Source organism: Apodemus sylvaticus, chromosome 16 (genome assembly GCF_947179515.1).
Source record: "Apodemus sylvaticus chromosome 16, mApoSyl1.1, whole genome shotgun sequence".
In the NCBI taxonomy this organism is placed as follows: Eukaryota; Metazoa; Chordata; class Mammalia; order Rodentia; family Muridae; genus Apodemus; species Apodemus sylvaticus.
The window spans coordinates 39,141,927-39,160,824 of record NC_067487.1 but is presented as its reverse complement, the minus strand read 5'-3'; the positions used below and the strand labels follow the sequence as shown (position 1 = coordinate 39,160,824).

General features: G+C 41.5%; 1 protein-coding gene across 1 annotated transcript in view; it reads left to right on the top strand.

Annotated features, from left to right (window-relative positions):
• The window catches only part of Oxct1 (3-oxoacid CoA-transferase 1), a 130,124-nt gene that overhangs the window by 75,681 nt on the left and 35,545 nt on the right, over positions 1–18,898 (top strand). The window contains exons 12-13 of the mRNA XM_052159503.1: positions 4,897–4,969; positions 5,577–5,652. Of these exons, the coding sequence (XP_052015463.1) occupies positions 4,897–4,969; positions 5,577–5,652 (149 nt within the window). The remainder of the gene's footprint in view (positions 1–4,896; positions 4,970–5,576; positions 5,653–18,898) is intronic.

Genomic DNA, 18,898 nt, shown 5'->3' with positions numbered 1-18,898 from the left:
TGCAATGACATTTAACCAGTGCTGTACTTGAATTATGCCCGACCCTTCCGCAGGAGCTCACTGATCTGTGAAAATATTTGCTGCTTGCTTTGACTAATTTATTATGTTAGTTGGTTATTTGCAAAAATGAATAGCTCCATTTCTGAAACCTTCGGTTTTGCCGTCGTAAGACCCGTTTTCCTTGGGAAAGCAGCTCCTCCTTTGAGTGACTTTGTTGAACTGGAGGGCTTCCTACGTTATAAAGTTTGGAAATAGTTCTGTCCTGATGGAGCTGCCATCTTTCCAGGTCTGAAATACCACTGTCATCTTAAAGTGCCCAAGATAAAGTCATCAGAGCCTGAGCTCCCAGTGTCTTATTCTTGCTCCATGGCTCTGTCAGACACCAAGTTACAGAGGGCTTTAGAGAGGCACAGAGGGCAGCCCGTAGGGTAGGTACAGGCCTACCATAACCGTGAAGTTTCTAATACTTCCCACGCTTTGCTCTTTCATTAAATGCGAGCCCAGCATGCTTCCCTGTGGGTGATGTTCTCTTCCAATATACAAGTAACACTCCTAATGACATACCATTCATGGAAACTGCTTTAGAAACAACCACCTTTGTACATCCCGTGGCCTGTGTAGGCCCCGCTGTGTAATTCCTACACTGGCCATTTTCAAAAGGCTCTTGGGGACTTTTGACTGTTACGTCTGGGAGCAAGCACTACTGATATCTAGCAGGTAGAGAGAGGCCAAGGATGCTACCAAACATCCTGTCTCCCTACTTTTGAGAGCCGGACTGTCTATTGGGCTCTCTGCTTAGGATCACTCCTCTATTCCTGTATGTTCCTCCCCCTGAACCTACGGTACACTGAGTGCCTTTCTCCCATCATTTCACCTTGTAACTATTTCTCTTTTTTGCTGTACTATGAGCTCCTTTCCCCCCTTAGGGTAGTAGTTCTTCAAGTCTCCATATCCACAGTGGCAGCATGACCCAGGACCATTAGATCTCAGCTCCTACTACCCATGTACTGAATTAGAAACTGGGTGAGTTGGAGGAGGGGGCAGTCTATGTGTATAGAAGCCCTCCATGGGACTCTGATGGGTATTCATATTTGAGAACCAATAGCCTAGGGCAGTTGAATTTTGTTGGCAGCTTTGTTTTGTGCTCACAGTAGTTATTTACCACTCACTATTGAACTGTGAACCAAAGGCCTTGGTGAGGATAAAGTGAATGGACTCTCCTGACAAAGCTGTGAGAAAAGATTTAGATGTGTGCACGGGTTGTTTGTTGATATTGCCACACGTGCATTAGTGCCTTCTATTACTCTGTTCTCACACCCTCTCTCATCTCTCTCTCATCCCTATCATCCGCATCCACTGCTCCCCCTCCCCCAGACTCAGGACTTTCAGTTTTGTTTCATGATCCCCTTAATTTAGCCAGGGTCATGTGTGTGACCCTCAGATTGGAAGTCTAGTCCATTGGAGCCAGGTGGAGTCAGCAGTGGGTAACACAATTGAGGGCAGAGACTCCCTCTCTCCCTGAATTATCAATAATAAATAGTTCAGTAATGGGGGTTGGGCTTTGTGAGGCCCTCCCCATCCACACCCGACCATTGGCAGGGCTGTGCTTATCAGTATAGGAACATTCAGTCTCTGGAGCTCGCTGTTCCAAGGACTCTGTCTTATCTATAAGATATCTTTTTGCAGCCCTTCCTCCTGTCTTCCTGCTTTTATATTCTTTCTGCCTCCTCTTCTGCAGTGTAGCGGAGCCGTAGGAGTAAGGCTCTATACTTCATCTTGCTCTATTTCAAATTTACGACCTCACTTTGTTTAAGTGTTTGTGTGTGTGTGTGTGTGTGTGTGTGTGTGTGTTATGGAGTCTATAATGCAACCTGTTTAGTCTGAATAGTGCTGTTGGTATGTATGTTTTCAGGACTGACCTTTGGGTTGGATAGCCTGTTGGCATGCTTACAGCAATTATAAATGAATAAAAGTCAAGTAGTGAAGTGGCTCATGGGCAGAGATGCTCAGGTACAGGCCTGACCAGAGTTCAATCCCTGGGTCTCACACGGTGGCAAGAGAGAACATCCTGAGAATTGTATACTGATCACACACACACACACACACACACACACACACACACAAATAAATAACATAAATAAATGTGTAAGTAGCTACTTTAAAAGAATATAACCATGCTTTAGAAGACACATGAATATACATACACTCAAAATAAACAGAAGTAAATGAAGATGTGGGTAGTTAAATTTGCTTCAGAAGAGAGTAATTTATAAGATTGCCTTAGAAGGGGCCTGGGTCCTTTCCCACAAGAATTGTTCTCAGGGCTTTTAAATAAGATTATCCTTTTTATAGCTTTGAGCAAACTGGAACTCTCCTCATTCGTCTCAGGATTTCCTACAAAGTGCTAATAATAATAATGATAATAATGATGATGAGGAGGAGGAGGATTTCCTACAAAGTACTGATAATGATGATGATGATGATGATGATAATTGTGAACACCCCTCTCCCCCGTGTATCATCAGTGGAAAATGCCTTTGGATGTCATTGTAATTTACTACTTAGCAAACAAAGACATGGTATGTTTATGCCCCTTTCATGTCCTCTACAGTGTTTCTCTCTGACTCTCCACCTCACCCAACTGGCGAGGATCTGATTGTGCTGGACGGGGAAGTTGTGTTTGGATGAGGTCTGGCTGTGTTGTGCGTGTGCTAAAGCTTAGGGCGCTGCAGGCTGGCGAGGAGCCAGCTTTATAAGCCAGTTGTTGGTCCTATGCAGTTATCCCTGGAGGGGCAGCAGCTCTGCCTTTTTTTTCTCAGTGTTTTGGAGAGAGCAGTGTTAGTGATAATCGTGATGGTTGACGTTGTGTGGCCACCGCTCTGTGCCAGGCTCTGAACGAGGACTTCACATGCATTATCTCTCTTCATCCTCCTAGTCTTGTGTGCTGTCTAAAAGCCACTTCTAACCACGTCAGAAAAGTGGTCCCCAAAGCGTTTCAGTTTTATGGTACTTTGGAAGAGGAGAAAATGTTTCCATTATTTAGAATCAAACTCCCCCGGGCAATAAATATTTCAGTATGATATAAATAGGCTCACTTTTCTCCCATACTTGAGCTGAAGTGGGGGATATCGACAAAAGCGTTAGCTTTCAGCAGCCCTTGAGCAGTAGGCAGTGTGACTGAGGTGCGCAGCTAGGGATGGCCAGACCTCTTCTGGCCCTGATGCATCTGCAAGCTTTTCCTGTATTCCGACCTCCCAACTGTAGCTTTTCTTCCTCTTCTTAGCTACCCTACTTCATCGGAGGAGAGGATGGAGTGTTCTGAGACACCTGACTTACTTCAGTCAGATGGCACTTAAGCATTTCTCCAGTGGTGACCATATGATGCTCTGAAACCCTGGAGCAGAGAGAAAGTAGATCGTACAAGTAGATCACATGGGCAGCTTGGGTCTGACCAAGGCACTGGTAGTGTAGCTAGTGTGCTAACTGGATGAACATGGAGGTTTTATTTATATAATTATCTTTAATTGTTGAATCAGGGTCTCAGTCTGTAACCCTAGCTAGCCTGGAATTTGCTCTACAGACTTTGGTGGTCCTTCTGCCTCAGCTTCCTGGTTGCAGGCACATGCTGCCACACCCAGTCAAAAATGCAGCTATTTTTTCCCCCAGCTCTGAACTTTTATAACAATGTGTAATTTTTAGAAGTCTTTCCAAGAAAATCTCTAGGAAATTAGTATTAAATGTGTTCAGAGGTATTCTCTGACCTCATGAATGTAGGTGATTGGAAAAAAACTCACAGCGTATAGGAGCTAGAGAGAAAGATGGATGTGTGTATGTACTGGAATGTAAGGAGGAAGGGTCAGGCTCAGTGATAATAAGGAGTTAGGGAGGTCCTTTCTATATTGTTCACATATTTTTATTTTAGATTTTCTCCCCAGAATTATTAAGGTATAGTTGGTGTCTTAGGGTTACTGTTGCTATGATAAAATACCATGACCAATGCAACTTGGGGAGGAAAGTGTTTATTTGACTTATACTTTTGTATTTCATCATCAAAAGAAGTCAGGACAGGCACTGAAGCAGACCAGGAGCCTGGAGGCAAGAGCTGATGCAGAGGCCATGGAGGGGTGCTACTTACCCCATGGCCTTTCCCATGGCTTGCTGAGCACAACCAGCTCAGGGATGGCACCACCCACACGGGCTGGGCCCTCCCCATCAGTCACTAATAAGAACTTGCCCTCCAGTTGTGCACAGCTAGATCTTACAGAGGCATTTTCTCAATTAAGGCTTCCTCCTTCCTAGTGATTCCAGCTTGTGCCAAGTTGACACAGAGCTAGCCAACACGGCTAGCAAGTTAAAGCAAGCATATATTCAATGTTTAACATTGGATGTTTTCATTGGACGCGTGTCTACGTAGTGAAATGACTGATTGACATAATCAAGTTAATGACCATTCATGGCTCCACGGTCGCCGTCTGCGGCCTCCTTTCGGAACCTAGTTCGAATGTGCAGTGTGGTACTGTTGCCTGTAGCCACTGTGTTGCATGTTAGATCCTTGGCATGCTTCAGTCACTAACTGCAAGTTGTCAGTGTCTAAAGCTGCAATTCTGAAGAGCATCCTATAGATCCTAGAGGTTGTTTTGCCTGGAGAGAATTTTCAACCAGTAATCCCATAAATGCTGGTTCTTATCACTTTCGAGGGACAAGGCTAAACAGTGTCAGTGGCAAAATACGTCTCTTCTCAGGGTGGACAGTTGTTCCCTCACAAGCAAAAGCAGTTTGGTTGCATTGTACAGTCTTTCCAAAGCAGACACAGCACAGACCTCTCTGTCTGTCATCATAATCTCAAAGATCTAATAGTTCCTTCCTTGCTTCCCTTTTTTGTGTGTGTGCCTTTAGGAAAGGAAACAGTTACTGTTCTCCCAGGAGCCTCTTTCTTCTCCAGCGATGAATCATTCGCCATGATTAGAGGGTAGGTAATAGCGGAGCTCCTCATACTCACATGGGGTGGAGTGGGCTGACTCATCCCCTGAGCCTGTGAGCAAGACTCGAGGCACAGTCCCATTTCCCACAGCCCCATTAAACGACCACGGTTTGTTCAGCTGCAGACAAGCTGTGAAATGATTCCCACTGAGGTTCGGGCACGGAAATACCCACCCCACTACTTTGAAAAGACCCCCTGCATGGAGTTTGCATCTTTGTGCCAGCTTGATTGAAATAACATCATAAGGTATTCCCAACAGTTCAAACTGTGGGCTCATGATGCAGCCACCATTTTGTCTTTGAAACAAGTTGCACTCCCTCACTAAAGGAAACAAACTTCACTGTGCACACCCGTGTTTAGTTTGTTTCTGGAGATGATATAGGCTATAATTTATTTAATTTTTTGGCTTTGTAAAGAACTCTTAATGGTTCTTTCTTTGTATCAGCTTAGAGCTGATCTATTTAGAAATCAATCGTAGGGAGTGGGAAAACAGATACATTTCAGGCCATAAGATTATTTTAATTGCTGATACTTTAGAAGCAAAAGAAATATAAAACTTGTGAAGTTTGCTTTATACTTCTTGTTTCTTTCCCAGGGGACATGTCAATCTAACAATGTTAGGAGCCATGCAGGTTTCTAAGTATGGGGACCTGGCCAACTGGATGATACCTGTAAGTAGACGTCTTTTCCTTCTTCTGAATTATGTTGGGTCAGAATACTTTCACGACATTCAGAAAGACCTTAAAATTGCTGTGAGTGTAAGATATAATAATCAAAAATGAATAAACATGTTTGTTTCTTGGTAGAATCTATTTTGATGAGATAAGGTCTTAATCTGTAGCCAAGGCTGGCCCTGAATCCATAGCTTGGAGCTATGAATTTTGATGAGATAAGGTCTTAATCTGTAGCCAAGGCTGGCCCTGAATTCATAGCTTGGCTTCAGGTTCCTAAGTGCTCAGACCCCAGATATGAGCCACCATCCTTTGACCTAACTTAATTTAGCAGTCCTGAGAAGTGCTTAGTGTTTACTGTGTCTTTGGGACACGTGACCAGAAATGTCACAGAGGCTTTTTCTTAGAGAAACAGAAGATTGAGAAAATGGCTTGGTTATAATCTCATGAATGTTATAACTGACATTTATTACAAGCAAGAGTTATAGCTAGAAAGAACAAGGAACGCTTCTTTCAAATTTCATTGATTGTATTTTAATCCTAGTTTTCTTATTTACTGTGATTAAACATCCTTTTTTGATCAGTTGTATGACTCCTTAGTTACATTGTCTTTTGCTAGGAAATTTAAAACCTGTATAGTTCAAGTACGCTTGGAGAAGGCAGCCAGTTTTAATTTAAAGGTGCAGACCAAGGAGGAAGTCTCAGTGTTAGCTTTGGAGAAAGGCTTACAGGATTTCTTTACTTTGATTTTGGACATGAAAAGGCTGTTACTATGAGATTATAGCAGTGGCTATGTGTTCCCAGGGTGAGCAGCACACTATGGCTTCTGGCTCAGGTGTGTGTGTGTGTGTGTGTGTGTGTGTGTGTGTGTCTTTGTGTGTGTGTGTGTGTGTGTGTGTGTGTGTATGTTTGAGGTTTTCTGTGTATTTATCTGTAGCACTAGCTGAAAGGACATTTGTTAAGTAACTAATATTGGTGCTCTATGATAGTTTATTTTGAAATCTTTAGTTTTATTTCAAAGAAATTTTTGGACATGCTGGATTTACACAACTGATATGTTATAAATTGTGTTACATTGGCCTTCTTGACCTACTACTACATGAAATACTAAAATCTAATAGTAATTAAAGCTCTGACTTTCAAATTTAATGCATATTGGAGTCATCTCAAAGGTTTAGAAACTATTGAGGCTGGGCTTAGAGAGAAGGCCCTGTGGTTAAGAGCAGTTGGTGCTCTTCCAGAGGACCTGAGTTTGGTTCCCAGCACCCAGGTGAGGTGAATCAGAACCAACTGCAACTCCACCTCGGGTGGGGGAATAGGGGGTGGAGTGTCTATTCCCCTCGTCTGGTCTCCACAGGCACATACACGTATGTGGCATACATACATACAGACATATATAACAATATATAACAATAAAAAAACTGAGGCCAATTTTGCTTCCAGTCAAGGTTTTCAGTTTGATTAACCTCTGACATAGCCTGGATCTAGTGTGCTGCATAGCAACCTGAGTGATTCCAGCCTGCGACTAAGTTAGGAAATAAGCACATTAAATAATTGTCACCCTTTCATTCACCATTAAAATGTATGGGTCTACCTGTAGTAGCAATTCTTAGAAGACTGTGGATTCTCTTGCTACCTGAGTTGTGAAGGTGAGTTATTCCATGTCAGGTGTGGAGACTCTGTAGGAATCATGGGGGTTGTCCCAACTGTCACCCAGTGTGTCACAGTGGCAGGTAACAGTGTGTTTTAGAATAGGAAATCAGAGTGTATTCCTACCTGCAAATTTCATAAAAATCCAAGGCAGTATAGACTATGGCACTTAGAAAGCAGGCCTTGGGTTCTTTCACTGACAATATCAGGTTCAGTAGCCTAATAAGTAGATATCCAACTACCTGATACCTTAAACTTTTTGCATTAAAGCATTTTCATTATGATATTAAAATGGGAGCTCAAGACTAGAGCGTGATTCTCCTAACTTAGTACTTGAGAAAAAGGGCCCCATGGTGAGATAAATCCTAGTTGAAATCTGCTGCCATTTTTGAACATTATAACATGATCAGCTGCCTGCTTTGGTTTTTCTGATGTCATGACACCTGCTTTATAGATACACGTAAAGGAACAGGGAAATACAGAGTAAATGTCACAGCGCTTGACTCACAGTACTTGGCAAGTGAATGGCTATTATTTTAATAAGCTAAGCAGATGACCTGGGTAGAGAGAGGAGTTGGAATCCTGGCAGGAAGGAAAGCAAGCATCAGCTCAGAAAGGAGGAGCAGCGAGCCTCCCATTTCCCTGTTTCTCAGCACTGTGGCTTGAAAGGCTGCCAGGTGCAAGGCTTCTGGGTGGAGCCCGTTCCCAGGAGCCTCCCTTCGGAGAACGTGGGCATCCGGAAACAGAGTCAAGGCACGTGCTATTTGTTTTTATTATGCTTTAACATGCAGTGAGACTGGAGGATTTTACTGCCAATTATACATTGCTGTTAAAAAAAAATCCAATGTAGATCTTTTTTTTTAAAAACGCCTTCGTAAGCTTTCAGTGAATGGTTAAAGCACCAGTATGTGCTGCGCTATCATTTTCTTCATACAATTTTGGAACTCACGAGTTCCCAAGGACTGGGCCTGTTGGAACGGTACTGGGGAACTCTGGATCATCCTGGAATGACATTCGGGGAGCTGAGAAACTGAGTGTGCGAAGAGTTCTTTGATCTGGACAGGCACTATTGATCATGGAAGCTGCAGCATCCTTAGCCTTTGACTTAAAAAAAAAAAAACTGACAGCGCCTTCTTGACCTCCGTAGCAAAGACCCTGGGTTTGAGCTTCGGCTCCACCTCTTCCAAATGATAAGATCTGGAGCATGGGTTTTCCTTAGCAGTGAGGGGAAATGCAGGAAACACTACTGTTCTCCGTGAACCTGCCTCTTGCCTCCATCTTCTTAACACTGTGCCGGGCAATATGAGAGATTAGGTGGCTAAAACTGAACGGACTCAAGCAAGACATTGGCACAGGAATGAGGAGAACCTGCTTAGCCTAGGGTCATATCCACGGCCAAACTTCAAATGCTTTCAGATACATTTTGGGCTTTTGTTGCTCTTAGATAAGATGTATTCTGCCCTCCTTGTGTAGTTTTAGGAGTCTATCTATTGCTATTTGTCTCAAGGATTTAGGTTGATTTCATAAAGTATAGGTACATTTTTATTACAAAATCTGACAGTCAAGAACCTGGAAAGTTGAGCTCTATTTCATCATTTTTCATTGACTTTTATCTCTTCACTGAGCGTAATAACTTTTTCATTGGCTGTATGAGCCATGAGCTCTCAGCACCAAGGCACTGGCATCCGTCATTACTGTCAGGATATAATAAACGCCGAGGCTCTAAGACAAGGAAATGGTGTGGGTGCTGTTTGTCTCTCCTGTAATGTCTTCTTGGTATGCAGCGTCGCTCTCGCATACACAGATTTTTAACAGCTCCGCTCTGGGTATCCAAAAAGGGAAAATTTGACAACTGCAGTTCTCTCCTCCTCATCCCCTGATCAGCATGGTGATGGTGAAACCCCAGACGAGCTAAGAATACGTGGAAGGATGCGCAGCTGACAGAATCTACATTTGGGTCTGCTCTGGTGCCTTCCTGATGCCTATTTTTGAAAAACAGCTGGAGTAGATTATTGACTTATGAAGGGACACAGATGTGATCGTCTAGGAGAGCTGGGTGAGGATAGCATCAAATATCTGCCCAGAGAGCGGGTCTGTGTAACGTGTGGTACTAGACTCGGAGACCCTCACAGTGCCTGTGGAGATGTGTGGATGAACATCCCTGAGGCAGAGGAGACATGCGCCTTTTGATGCTTGCCTTCCCCTCATAGTTTTCAGTCTTTGTATATTTGAGAAGCATTGACTGAAATGTACAGTATCCACATATGTATCCATTTCCATATCTGTATCCACATGCGCATGCACATATACATGTGTGCATTTTCTCTGCCGATTAGAAACTTGATGCTCTCCTAGTTTACACAGTGTGGGAGTGTAGTGGCCCAAGGCTTTCTTCCTTGATTATTCTTTACTGTCTGAGGCAGGGTCTCTCACCTCAGCCAAAGCTCCTCATTCCTCCTGCTGTACTTAGCTAGCATGCCCTGGGTATCCCTGTCTCCGTCTCTCCATGGCTGGGATTACAGACAGGCTCCCACACTCTCCCGGCCTGGAGTGGACGCTGAGGGTCTGAACACTGTGCCTTCCCACTGTGTGATCCGTGATTTATCCACTGAACCATCATGCTAGTCCTATAGGTTATTCATCACAGCTCTTTCCTTGGGCACTGTCCTTGTTTATACACAAATAAGTTTATCTGTCTGTATGTGTGTCTGGAAAATATTATGTGTTTTTTTTTTAAAGTTCCTTTCTTAAATTTAATAGAAAGCCCTTTTTAAGAATTTGATTGAATAGTTTGTGTCTCTTCTGGTGTTAGAAGGCAGGCTCCTTTGCGTAGAGGGAAGTGTTTCTCTTGCCTCTCTCCTTCACTCCATCTCCCTCCCTTTTCACCCTCCTTCCTCTCCCCTCTTCTTTTTATGTGGAGAAATGAAGAGAAGATATAAACGTGGTGTTTGCAATAATATGTTTGGCTAATGATGCATTCCCATGACTGCGACAGCCCCTTCTCATTAAACAGCCCACTTAAAAGGAGGAAAACATTGGAAATGATAAATGAGACCTCCCAGACACCCATTATCAGTAAGATGAGGACTAATGGGTCTGCTGGGATGACTTAGCAGGGAGTGAAACCACGGGGCTGATGGCAGTGCGACCCTGCAGCTAAAGGCTAATGACTCTTGGATGCTGACTTTTATTAAATCACTGAATTTGACATTCCCACTTGGTGAAATTGTCACTTCCTACTTTATTCTTTTGGTATAGAGACCATCTTGGTCAACACTTAGGTTTTTAGAAAGTAGTATTTATATCGTGGAGACATCTAGTTTAAAATTTTTCACACTGTCTCTGAAATATTCCTTTCAGACTTTCTAAATATAAGGATTGCTATATAGATCACAATCCTGTTATCCTACCTGCCAGTTAGGAATTAAGGAATTAATTTTGTAATATTGAGTTACAGAGGAACAGAAAGATGCATTGAATATAGAGAGCTGAAGTGACTGAACCCATGTTACAAAACTGGTTCTTAGCTACTTGACTGTGTAAGCTCATTCTCCAGCCTTGGAGGCTGATGCTCTTAGCATTACAGGAAGATGCCTCCAATGTGTTCTCCCAGTACACAGAACCCTCCATCTTCTTTGAAGCACAGTGAGAAGTAGCTATCTCTGAAGTCACTGAACCTTCTAGACCTCTTTATTTTTAACGTGTGATGGAGAGAATAACATTTACTGAGTAATTTCATCGGAGCATTGCAAAAATTACTTATTCTCAGTTTATGAGTGTTGGCCTGGATGTTGTACGTGTACCATGTGTGTATCTGCTGCTGCTGGCAGAGGCTGGAAGAGAGCATCAGATCCCCTGGAACTGGAGTTCTATGGAGTTGCCTGGAGCATTTCCCTTCTTGTAATATGCGTTTTGTTGGCAGTGAGGAGGGACTTGTGAGCAGCATCAGTAAGATCTGCTGTTTGTAGGGTGAAGGTAGTGAATGAGGAAGAAGAGGAAAAGGGGGAGTCCTGGGGATGTGCCCCAGGGCACTAAGCATTACACGTGTTCACTAGGATGCCTTTGTGATCGTCTCCTTGGCCAGAAGCGTGGTACCTCCTCTTACTTACACGAGATGACCTCGGTCTGCTCAGTCTATTCATATCCAAGTTATTTTCATTACACTTACATTTCAGTATATTATTGTATAGATTTTTGTCAATATTCTAAGCTAGGTATTACATTTAAGTTTCCAAATGGCTTGATAATATTCAAGAAAACTGCTTACTATTATTGATCTTAGGCTTCGCTAAATTCTTATTAGCTGACATATTAGTATAGTCTCAATAGTATTATTTAATATTAGTCTAAATAGTTACCTTCAAATAAGATTTTTCTCATGCAGTTACCTTGTCTTTATTTAATATAATATCTAAAATATTGTGAGTGATTAGTAATGATTAAAGATTTTACTTTAATCGAGCAATTCAGACTTTTAACTTGTAGTGTACTTAAGGTTTTCCTTTTAAATTTTATTAAAAAAAATAATTTCGAAGAGTTTTCCCCCCCCTGAACTCAGGGCCTCTAGAAGAACAATCAGTGCTCTTAACTGCTGAGCCATCTCTTCAGCCTCTGTGTTTGGAATATTTTAATAGTCCTTCAACTATAGAGAACTATTAATGAATAAGATCAAGTATATATTAGATTATCCAAATATAGCTATGTGAATACCAATTTTAAAATATGGCTTTGGTGGATATTTCTGATTCCTAACTTTGTTAGAGTTATACATGCATCAAGCGTAAGCTTTGGCCCCAAACAATGAGTTTTTGACATGTTTTCACTTTCCATTTTTATTTTGTTTATTATTGTTTATTATTGTTTTGTTAATAATGTTTGTTATTATCTGTTTATTTTGTTGCAATGCAGAACATTTCAAAATAATCAGAAACTAAAATCTTAATCTATAAATGAGCAGAAGTAGCTGCCTTAAATTATCCATGCCCCTAAACTATATGAGAAATGCACTCTAGCACCCACAGATTTTGTCAGCTAACAGGTTTCCACCCTGAACAGAACTGCTGTTCATGGGTATTGTTTTGGAGGAAATTTGATTTTCCCAAGTCACAGCTTTGGGATTGGTGAAAGATGCTTGGCTTGTTTATAAGAGCATTGGAAGGTTTTATAATCTGCGTCCTGAAGAATCTAACTTTATTTTTAGAAACTGTCCAACCTGAAGCTATGTAGGACATTTCCAGCCTTCTGCCTGCCTTTAACTAAATTAATTAACACAATCCAACAGATTAGAAACACTAAGAAAGAAAAATAATGCAATAAGTCCTACTTAATGGGTTCTTTAAAATAGGAAGTGCCTTGTCTTCTGTGTGGATTCAATTACTTCTCTTCGGAAATGGAAGAGATTTTACCTGTACCTTTTTTTCTGACTTGTTTTATAACCTTAGGTAACTTATTTAACTTTCCCATGTGTTTTTTTTAATAAATAGATATAATTACTCCAATATAAGTACTGTTTATTGTTTTATTTTTTGTGATTATAATTTCATTTTCTTCTAATAGGGAATTACTTTTGTAAAATAAAGATTATTGAATGATCTACAATATGAACAAAATAAACCATACAGTAAAAATAAATTAGGATAGCAAAAGGGAAAGTCCATTGTTCGCTGTATAGCAGTTACACTCATATATTTTTTAAATACTGATAATATTGTAGTTTATTTCAGAAGGTCTTGATTGCCATTTGGATTTCAAAAGCTTTTTCAGAATGTAAGATGCCCAGTGGGACAAGCTGATCAAAAGAACAACAGTTTGGATGGCAACATTTTTTACAAAAATGAAAAGAAAAACACCACAGACTCGTAGCTCATATATGCAGTTCTCAGAATCATCCGTTTATGTTTATTGAGGGACTAACCCAGTGAATGCTGGTAGCCATGCTATCATTAAATGTTAGCTTCTGTCAAGGAATAAAGTCTAGCTATTGCTGGAGAACAGATTTTATCTTAATAGAAAACATAGATTAACTGTCACGAATGTGCTTGTTCTGAGAGTCAGATTTTCTAAAGCCATCAGAAGAGTCACCAGGAGAGCCTCCCAGAGGAGAAAATTTGAGCACCAAATTTCTGTTTTGTTTCCCGTTTGATGGGAAAACAGAACCACAGGAACTCACAACGTACGGGATTTTATTTTTTTAAGATAATTTTACACAAGTCCTTCCTCCATGCTCCCTTCCCTTTCTCAAATGAAGCCCCTCCCCCAGCATCATGTCTATACACATCTTCTCCCAGGAAAGAAGCCAGAAAAGGCAGTCCATTTAGGGGGCACATAGGATGCACAGAGAAGCAGACAGGTAGCAGACTCAGTGGCAGCCTCTGCTCCAGTTGTTTGGGGGACCCACATGAAGACCAAGCTGCTAATCTGCTTCACATGTGCAGGGGGCCTAGGTCCAGCCTCTGCTCACTCTTTGATGGGTGATTTAGTGTCTAGGAGCTCGGAAGGGTCTTGGACTTGTGTGAGGGGGTAAAGGGGGACTGGGAGAAGAGGAAGGGCTGATGATGGGTTGTAAAAGGAATAAATAAATAAATAAATAGCCCAGCGGTTAAATAACTTGGAGCTCTCAGCTTAACTGCTCACTTAAAGCAGAATAATAAACATAACTTGTTAGAACTCTTAAGCATTTCTTGGCTCAAAGACCCGGTAGTCAGTCTGCCTTCTTAGCACGTTGATAATGCTAAGAATAGTGACCATAACTTTATCATAGTAACCTAAGCACTTGGCTCATCGCAGATGCTCATTTACATTAGATAGAAATATATATATAATATAATATAATATAATATAATATAATATAATATAATATAATATAATATATATATATATTAAGGATATAATGCTCAAAAAATATATACTTGCATATAACCCCAAAAATGAAATTTTTAAAAATTAGGGTAGATAATGCTAGATTTGCAAGAAAGCATCAGAAATAGTCTCCCGTCATAGAGTTTGCTCTCATTATTTTGATCGGGTACTACCATGGCTGTGCTGTATTCAGTGTGTGCTGAGGAGCATACACTGACACATTTCTGTTATACAGACATCGTCTATGTGTAGATGTCATGTCTTCCTGCACCCCCATTAATGTCCTTGTTCTGTTCAAGACCCAATGCAGGGTGTTATATTGCATTTTTATTCTTATCTAATTTTAATATACTAATGCCTTGGGATGTTCATTGGTTATCCTATTGTGTTCTTTACTCCATGATAGTTTCTTTTTTTAAAAGATTATTTATTTTATGTATAAGAGTATACTGTAGCTGTACAGACAGTTGTGAGTCAGCATGTGGTTGCTGGGAATTGAACTCAGGGCCTTTGCTCTCTCTGGCCCAAAGATTTATTTATTATTATATGTAAGTACACCGTAGCTGTCTTTAGACACACCAGAAGAGGGCGTCAGATCTCATTACGGATGGTTGTGAGCCACCATTTGGTTGCTGGGATTTGAACTCAGGACCTTCAGAAGAGCAATCAGTGCTCTTAACTGCTGAGCCATCTCACCAGCCCAACAGTTTCTATTGTTCCTCTTTTCATGACTTTTCCTATCTTCAGAGATACTGACCCACTGCAATGTCGACTGGTCCCAGTAAGAATTGGTCTGATATTTTTATTATAGTTCATTCATTACTCCATTGATATGTACAACTTGGTTGGGCTTAGTTTTGTTTGGTGGCCCTACCTTGTCTGGACCTCATTTTGTGAATGAGGCTGACCTGAAGCTTGCAGTCATCCTCTGCCTGCCTCCCCACTGTTGGAATTAGAGGCATGTTAAAAGTCAGTTCAGCTGGTAGAAGACACAGTGCTGGATAGGTAGAAGCAAATGGCTCCCTATGGCACACTGTTTTCATTGTTTCTTGGTTTTCCAGGGTTCCTGCTTTATTCTCTAAAAGCAGTTCAGTGTACTTATCCCTTTCCCAGGGTGAAAGGAGATTAAGTGCTACCTTTTGAAGGGAAGGTATAATCATAAGAAAAACATATACAGACTCTCTAAATAGTTTGGAATTTCCTGGTAGGAACGTCACCTATTAATGGCAAGTCCCTTATAGCTATACCCAAGGTTAGGCTGATTAGATGATACCCAAGGTTAGGCTGGTTAGATGGTACCCAAGGTTAGGCTGGTTAGATGGTACCCAAGGTTAGGCTGGTTAGATGATACCCAAGGTTAGGCTGGTTAGATGGTACCCAAGGTTAGGCTGGTTAGATGATACCCAAGGTTAGGCTGGTTAGATGGTGCAGGGTTTCCAGATAAGGAGTCATGATTAGATGGACATTGCTTAAATAGAACTGTCCCTCTGGAGGGGAGACCAGGGCTGGGTATCAATAACCAATGACTAGGGTATCAATACCAATGATGTAACCAATTGCACCTACATAGTGAGACTTTCACAAAAGCCCTAATGGTGAGGTCTGAGTCCGAGATATATACAGCCATGAAGAAGGTGTACGTGGCACAGAGGCTCTGCCCTCCACGTGCCACGCCTTGCCCTGGGCATCCCTGTCGCTTGGCCAGTCTTTGGGTGTATCCTTGATGACAAACAGCATTAAGTCAGATGCTTTCCAAGATTCGGTGACCTGCTCCAGCCAGTTTCTAAACCTGAGAGGGGTCGTGGGAATGGCTGATGTCATAGGTGCTGCATCAGAAATGCTGGGAGCTACTATTTGCAATAATTGTCTTTTGAGGAATGAGAAGGCCATTCTTATGGGGCTAAGTCCCTTTCCTGTGGGACTACACTAACACAAGACGTTTAAAGTCAGAAGTGTATTGAACTGGTGAGCGCAGTATGGCTTGTGATAAAATACTATGGTACTTATGTTCTCTTTATGAGCTCTGTGTGTCCTCGTTGGGAGCTCCTTCGGTTTGGCTTGCACTTGGATCCTTTTGGTACCCTCGCATTTTATTTCTTCATTTTCCACTGAGTGCTTCCCCATATTCTGGTACTACAAATGATACTTATCTCACTGAACAGTCATTATTTCCTCAAGGGGTCTGACGATCTCTCACACTGAAAGAGTGGCATTTAGAAACTAAGATGTGGGCGCTAGCTGTGTTCACTGCCATCCAGGTTTTCGATGCTTCTAGGCCTTTCAGTTCACAGACCTGAGGAATCCCTACAGCCTCATGTGAAGAGTTTTGAAGAATAAGAATAGCATCCCATTTTCAACCTAGTCACTGAGGGAGAATGCCCATGCCTCGAATTTCCCAAAGCAATCTTTGAACCAGTCTTGGTATTTGAAACTTGGTATTTCTACTTCCTTCTGCCTGCCTTGAAGAAAAGCCATTTTTAGTTTGTAGCACCACTCTTGGTCCAAACTGTACAGATGAGAGCATGGACATTTGATTTCCAAGAGTGGCCATTTCCTAAGATGTCAGGACCCCTGTCCCTTCCCACATCAACTCAGGACTTCCATATTCTTAATACTTCCAAAAAAGAAGGGTCATGGTTATGACCATGACCGTAAGCATGGTACTTCTTCTCTGGAGCTCTGGAGGCTCAGGCATCACACACTGTGAGTCTGGATACACTGGTACTTAGGCCTGTGGTTCCCTGGGTACCAGAAATGGGGCTATCTCAGTCATCTCTGAGTCAGACCTGCCTCTCATATAACAAGTACTCTTCACAAAGTAATCCTTGCACCTGAGATAAGAATAAACAACACAAGTACAAACCAAAACAACAACACCCCCCCCAAAAAAACCCAAAACAAAACCCAAGACTCTCCAACAGTAGTCTGAGACCAGTTTGCCATGGATGTTCATAACCAACTGGTCCCAGCTGGTTCTTCACCATCCTCAGATGAACTCACAATTAATGTAGACTCAAAATGATCCAGTCCGCTCTCATCCAAGCCTTTCTTTGCTTCATAGAGAACTAACATTTAGTTCATGCTTTTTCATAATTGCTCTTAGTGGGCTTAAGGAAAAAAAAAAACTCTTAAATCATCATCTACCCTAATTTTTTTTAATCCTTTCTGCTGTGGATAAAAAAAAAATGCCATCGTTGCTAACTTCTGTGTATTCTTCAGTGATGTTCCTTCAGTCACCATGCCTCTCACTGTAAATGTCCCATCCAGCTGTCAGAAATGGCAGTGTAATTACAATAATTCTGTAATGTGCTCTTCGGAGCTGTGCAGGTGGTGGGAGGTGGCGGCGAAAAACGTGTGCCTCTGCCTCGGTTCAGGTTCTCACAGCCTCTTGGAGGAACCAGGAAAGAACATTTCTGAGATTGCCTATTTCATATTCCAAAAGACAGTCATGATTTAATACTCCGTGCTGATGGGGTGTGGAAGAGAGAGCTGTATCCTCATACGTGCAACATAAATGATTATTTGTATTTTCACTCTTGTCTTGTAGGGATTATCCAGGGACTTTCTAAAGTAACGTAAGCCTTTGAAATAGCTCTGTGATAGAGACCGAGGTCTTTTACCCTCTGCACTCTCAAACATTAGACTGTATACTTGAACCCAGCACGAAGATTTATATGTTTGTAGGTCGTAGTTGGTCAAATGTGAACAGTTTCATATTATTCTAGCAATCCATTCCTCTCTGTGATCCAGTGTGGGAAAAATACTAATCTTTAGAATTTTATATATGGTGCTGGCACCTAGTTTTGTTTCTGTTTAACTAATGGCTCCAGAACTTACTGGTATTATCACAGCACTTCATCATTCTAAACAGAAACACCACATCTATCTATTCTGAAACCTGTGTTCAAGTTCCTCCCACTGAAGCCTTTGAAGGCGCCAGGCAGAGAAGGTGCACATAAAGTAGCTTGAGTGATGTTTATTTTAATCTCTGCTGTGTTATGATTAAACTCAATAAAAACCAAAACTTTACAGCTTTGGGCAGAGATCGGAATAAGGTTTTTTTCTCTGACTGCCCATTTTGTGAGTCCAGAGAACAGATCAGACAGCCTATCTGTGATTTTGTGACAAAGAAGTTAACCTCTGTAAATGTGCTTCCTTAGTAATGCCAACAACCCAAGGAACTCGTCACACATCCATTGTTCCTTGGGAAAAGAAAAGCTAGTTCATATAACAAGTGCATATTGACTCCCCATACCCTGGTTTCCTTGACAGCCTTGATCTAATCAGTGATGATCAATGTTAAATGTATTGGGGTTTTGTTCATCAGGAGTGATGTTTCCTAAGAACACTGCAGATGTACCTCTGACTGGTATTTACACTTTTATGAAATGAGAGATTCATTGTGGTTAATGCCAGGAACAAAGCTTACTTTTTATGTTTGAAGTTAATTGATTTCTTTAGGAATCAAGCCTAATACATTTCTGACATGTTCGAGCCTACATAATGGTTTGTTATGGATTACGTCGTAAATGAATGGAGATCCTGACTGTGGTTTTTAAAAGCATCTTTTGTTTACAGTAGGAATTTGGTTCTCTTCGGGCTCACTTCGAGATAGACTGTATCATGAAGAAACGTGTGTTTTTGCCTCTATAGTTTCTGTTACAAAGTGTTAGAAATATTTTCTGTAGGGACTAAATTTTTGTTTTCGGAAATTTGGCCTGAAACTGGAAAATGCACG